Source organism: Micromys minutus (genome assembly GCF_963924665.1).
Source record: "Micromys minutus genome assembly, chromosome: 19".
Classification (NCBI taxonomy): domain Eukaryota; kingdom Metazoa; phylum Chordata; class Mammalia; order Rodentia; family Muridae; genus Micromys; species Micromys minutus.
Genome location: NC_137954.1, coordinates 4,818,302 through 4,824,134, shown reverse-complemented (window position 1 = coordinate 4,824,134; position 5,833 = coordinate 4,818,302). Strand labels below are relative to the sequence as shown.

Below are 5,833 nucleotides of genomic sequence, written 5' to 3'. Positions count from 1 at the left end.
GTTGTGTTACACAATACTGAGTGTAAATCATAAAAGCTTTTTACAATTAGGTTTTAATTCCTGTCTTCTTTATTTTTTGACTAGACCAGCTTGAATTTTGCTTTTGCCTTATTCTATCTACATTACATTTATTATCTACTTTCCCTTTTCTCTCTCCTGTGTACATGAATCAGTCTAACAATATATTATTATCCAGGTATAACCCTATATCTGAGAATAACTACAGTTTTTATGCAAATTTTCAGAATACCTCTGGATTTGCATGCTGACAAGCAAATCTATTTTATGAAACCATACTTGTGACAGTTTTATGATTAGTCAAATGGATACTCTATCATCTTCAAAGGAGCACATGTAACTTTAAATAAGAATGGCGGTGTTTACTGTTGATAATGTTGATCATGCTGAATCCAGCTGAGTGCATTTTAGTCAAACAGTGCATAAGTGCTACTGTTTACTCCTAGTAAACATACTATACTACCCATACTTTCCATGGTATTAAATTATTCAATAATAATTATGAAAACAATTACAATCACTTTACACAGGGGGCTTTTAATTCATTTCTATTCTTAGTTTTGATGTTCATATTATTTAACTAAAAGGAAGGTTCCATTGTGATTAGTAAAGATACATGACATTTAACATAATCCCCATGTCAGCTAAGGGAGTACAACCTGGTTGTTGTTGTTGTTGTTATACTTTCTTGACCCTCTGGCTTTCTCCTAACCTATCCTATCTGATAACAGTGATTTTCTGGCAACCTTCACTAATAAACAGAGAACCAGACTCAGGTGAGAACATAAAATGGAAGCTTTCTAAGTTTGTGTTGTTATTGCCTCATGACAATCATTGTGATTTAGCAAATGTGACATAATTTAGACAATAACATAAACATGTTCAAGGTATTTAAAAGCATTTATGTAATACAAAATATACTCCACATTCTATTCCTCATGTCTCTGAAGTTACTCATAAAAATCCAATGCTTCATCCCTATGTGGTTTCTGGGCGCCAGGGTCAGCACCGAAACATGGCAGAGGTTGGGTCCAAGTCAGTGCTGTTCGTGTGTCTCGGTAACATTTGCTTATCACCCATTGCAGAAGCAGTATTCAGAAAACTGATCACTGATGAAAAGGTTTCGGATAACCGGAGGATAGACAGTGTGGCTACATCCACCCATGAAGTGGGGAACCCCCCTGACTATCGAGGGCAGAGCTGCATGAGAAAACACGGCATCCACATTGCACGGAAGATTACAAGAGAAGACTTTGCTACACTCGATTATATACTATGTATGGATGAAAGCAATCTGAGAGATTTGAATAGAAAAAGTAATCAAGTTAAACACTGCAAAGCTAAAATTGAGCTACTTGGGGGCCATGATCCACAGAAACAGCTCCTTATTGAAGATCCTATTATGGCAAAGACTCTGACTTCGAGGTGATGGATCAGCAATGTCTTAGGTGCTGCCAGGCCTTCCTGGAGAGGACTCACTAGCTGGTCCTACCCACCACCACTGAGCAACTACCTACTCACCGCTGCCATGCCCAAGGGTGGTGGCAGTCCCATCCCCCACCTCTCTTTTCAGCTGTATGTCTTTAAAATAATTGTAGGTGGAAATTAGGCATATGTTCAGAAGGATAAAAACATTTAAATCGGACAGTTTGAGGTGTGGCTAAGCATTCTTAGACTAACTAAATCTTACCGTAATTACAAAATAGTGGAACAGCAAATATGGAACAAAAGAAAACCCAATAACATAAGAATGACCTACAAGGTCTGGGTCAACCTCTGAGCCCAACAAACATGGGTAGCCTGGTCTAACTGGAACGCATGGCCAGCACCCAGTGGTGCTGTCTGCTTGCCTCATACCTCTCTATTCTAGACTCTTATTGTGACAATATCTCCACCCAGGGCAGCCTTCCATTTAATATTAGAAAAGTTTAAACTGTGAGGGTATGTGAAAGAGGAGAAGCTGGATGTGATGGTGGGCCGGGAACTCCAGCAGGCCTTCCTGGGCTATATAGTGACAACCTATATGAAAAAGAAATAAAAATAATAAGATGGGACCCACAGATTGGTAAAATTAACAACTTTTACTTGGTTTTGTGTAGTTTTTTGAGCTTTGTTTCTATTTGAGCCACTTTGCTTTAAAAAAAAAATGTGTGCTTAAATAGTGGTGTGAGTTTGTAAGTGTTCTCTGTCAACATTTTACACAGTGGCAGGCAAGCATAAATAATTTTAGTGTATTTTCAGAAAAGGGACCTCAAATTTATATGGATGTATGTCAGTAAGGATTGTAAATTAAACTGGGACGTTATCAAATACAAGTAAAATACAAAAAAAAAAAAAAATTCCTATGCTTCATCTGTGGAAACAAATTTCAGTGACTAAAAGTGACAAGTGACATGAGGCAGACATTAACCATGAATTAGGGAATGAACACCCATTATTGTGATCTGAGCTTTTTTGAGACCCACAATTAAATGAGTGAAAAAGGCAGTATTTATTGTTGAGGAAGTATGCGATATAATAGAAAAATATGGGAATGTTTTTCACTGACTTTCAAATGGATAACATGTATTGGTAGCCATTGAAGACACAAGAAAGGTGAGTACCCACGTCTTTCCAGCACTGTTGTGCATAGAACCTAAAAAAAAAATATGCAGGCAACAGACATTAAAAAACATAAGTACATTTATATTAAATGTAAATGTTAATGCAAATAAAATGCTCTGTTAAATAGAACTCTTCAGCTAATGATCACTAATACTTATAAAGGAAAAACTGCCAGCTATGTCCATCCTGATTTCAAACTAATAAGCCAAAAATCAAAACACAAAGCAAAGCAAGAAACCCAGATGCACTTATAGAGCATTTAGAAAAATTGCTAGTATACATCTAGGAAGCCAGTTTGGTAGTAAGGTAAACACAATATTTCAAAATACCAAATCTTAATCTCCTTTATTTTCCCATCATAAATCAGTTTAAATTAGACATAGGAATGGGTATTGTCAGAGGTTTCAGAAATAAGTAAACCTCATAAGAACAGTGAACCTCGGCCAGAATCTCTTCAGTTTATGAGTAGGAATACAATAGAGAGTAAATAATACGGGAGAACAAAGCTGGGTTATGGCTGAACACACCTTTAAACCAAGCACTTGAGAGGAAGACAGGTGTATTGCTATGAGTTCAAAACCAGCCTAATCCAAAGAATGAGATCCACTGAAGCCATGCATACTATAAAATACTGTCTCATAAAACAAAGCAAATGAACATAAAACAAACAGAAAGAACAGAAAATGACAGTTGGCTTCTAAAAATGGAATAATGTGATATTTGCAATTGCAGATGCTGATGTACTGTGTATACTGAACCATAGTTTGCAAACCCTGGAACTTGGTATGTTACTCTGGATGTGTGGAATATACTGCGTCAATCCTTACCAGGAAGGGTGGCCAAAAGAGTTTGTATTCATATGGGGAAGATACCTTTCATCTTCCCAGTTTACTCTAGGGCTATGCTAATTTTGCTCTATTACTGTGTGGTCCAAAGGGACCTTGATTGACTTGACAGTCTGCAAACATTTGCACACATTAATCTGAGTCACTGCATTGATGACATTGTTCTAAGCCAAACTACTGTGAAGATAAATGCAGATAGGTTTGGATGTCCTTGTAAAAGAAATGAGTTGCAAAATCTGTGACATAAGTTTAAGAGAGATTTAGGGGTCTCGAATTCATAACAATTTGGCAATTCATTATTTCATAACATCAGTCTGTTCCTTCTAAAGTAAAGCAATGGCAGATAATTTGACAGAACTATTCAGTTTTGGAAGTAGCATGTAAATATGTTTAGTATAAATAAATTTTGAACTCTTTGGTTCCATAGACAAATTTCAGCTTTTAGAAATGCTAGAGGAGACCAGGCTTCTGAAGGTCAGGACTCTCCCATAAATTGATTTTACCATCCAAGCCAGGCTGGCTCTTGGTCCTATACATGGAGACCAGTTGACAGCTGATGACAAGTTCCAGGGACAGCATGAGATATTGAGAGATGTTTCTTACACTATTTGGACAAACAGGAAGAGCTAGCCATGAGATATCAGCTATTCATATAGCAGACGTTAATCATAATGAGCTTGATGCTTTTAAATCAGCCAAATAAAAAGTTCTAAAATAGTCTATTAATTTCTGACAATGGCTTATCCAGTCCATCTCTACGCCATGTGCAGAGTCCTTAAGTAAATAATATTGACAGGCAGTTCCATGCATCTAACCCTGTTGCACCAAAGCTTTATTCAGCTCTGATTTATGAATCCATACATTTTCCTTTGATATAATAAGAGAAGCATAATGAGAACCCGGTCCAGGGGTAATTTGTCTCTAAGTGGTGATCTGAGTTAAAAACAAGTTATTATGTTCTCATTCATTTCAAGAATATAACAAAATCATGGTGATAAATAGTGAATGTTTCTAGTTATAATTTTAGTTAGCGCATTGATAAGAGGAAAATAAAGTGAGAGGAATACATGAGAATATGCCATGAAGTAAATAAGATTATGATGAAGGAGATGGAGCCTCAAGAGACAAAGCATATTGTGTTAATTTTTAATTGTTTTCAAGTTATATTCATATACAATGGTTTGAAACAACAAACATACATATTTCTATAAGTCAAAGTCTAACAATCATCCTGGTGATATAAAATCAATATGTTGAACAGCTGTGTCCTCTTTCTCTCTGTGTCACTCTGTCTATATGTCTATCTATCTCTCTGTCTCTGCCTCTCTGTCTCTCTCTGTCTCTCTCTGTCTCTCTCTCTCTCTCTCTCTCTCTCTCTCTCTCTCTCTCTCTCTCTCTCTCTCTCTCTATCCTTCCCTTTCTACAGGAACACATACACTGAATTTGGAACTATCTGAATATTGTGTACTGTTTCCCCTCCCCCTATTATAAAGTTGGTTAATGAGCTGTTATTTTATGTCTTGAAGACCTTAAGAAATCAATGGTTTTATTCCCAACTACTATACCCTGCAAATCTCTACATTACTAAAGATGGAGAAACCAAGATATTGCATGACAAAACTAAACGTCATTATGTGATACTTTTAAAACACATTTTTCACAAAATTGGAAAATTTTAAATGAATTATTGTCTAGACAGGTACTACATATCGAAGTTAAATCAAGATCAGGTAGACTAAACAGTTCTCTAAACCTTATGAAATAGAAGCAGTCACTAAAAGTCTCTGAAACAATAAAAACCTGGGCCAGATGGTTTTGTGCAGAATTCTACCAGAAGTTCTAAAAAAGCTAATACACATACCCATACAACTAGTCCTCAGAATAGAAACAGAAGGAATACTACCTAAATCATTTTATGACGTTATAGTCATGCAGGTACATAAGCCACACAAAAACTCAACAAAGAGAGAGAACTTTAGACCAATATTACTTATGAATATTGACTCAAAGATACTTAATAAAAGTCTTACCAACCTACAAATCCCAGAACACATTAAAAACATCATTCACCACAATCAAGTAGGCCTCACTCCAGGGATCCAGGGATGGTTTAATATACAAAAATCTATTACCATAATCCACTAAATAAACAATTTGAAAGAAAAAAAAATCACATGATCATCTCTTTAGTTCCTGAAAAACACTTTGATAAAATACACCGGGCCGTCATGTTAAATGTCTTGGAGATCAGGGATTCACAGCCCATACTTCACCATAATAAAAGCGATATTCCTCAAGTCAATAGCCAACATCAAATTAAGTGGAGAGACCCTTGAAGCGATCCCACAAAAATCATGGATAAGAGA

General features: G+C 36.2%; 1 protein-coding gene across 1 annotated transcript; it reads left to right on the top strand.

Moving 5' to 3' along the window:
• Positions 1-1,033: 1,033 nt before the first annotated feature.
• Positions 1,034-1,447, top strand: LOC308433435 (low molecular weight phosphotyrosine protein phosphatase-like; the record flags this gene model as incomplete). The annotated part of the gene is made up of 1 exon (XM_080933504.1): positions 1,034-1,447. The coding sequence occupies one exon, from the start codon at positions 1,034-1,036 to the stop codon at positions 1,445-1,447; it is 414 nt and encodes a 137-aa protein (XP_080789630.1).
• Between the last annotated feature and the right edge of the window lie 4,386 nt (positions 1,448-5,833).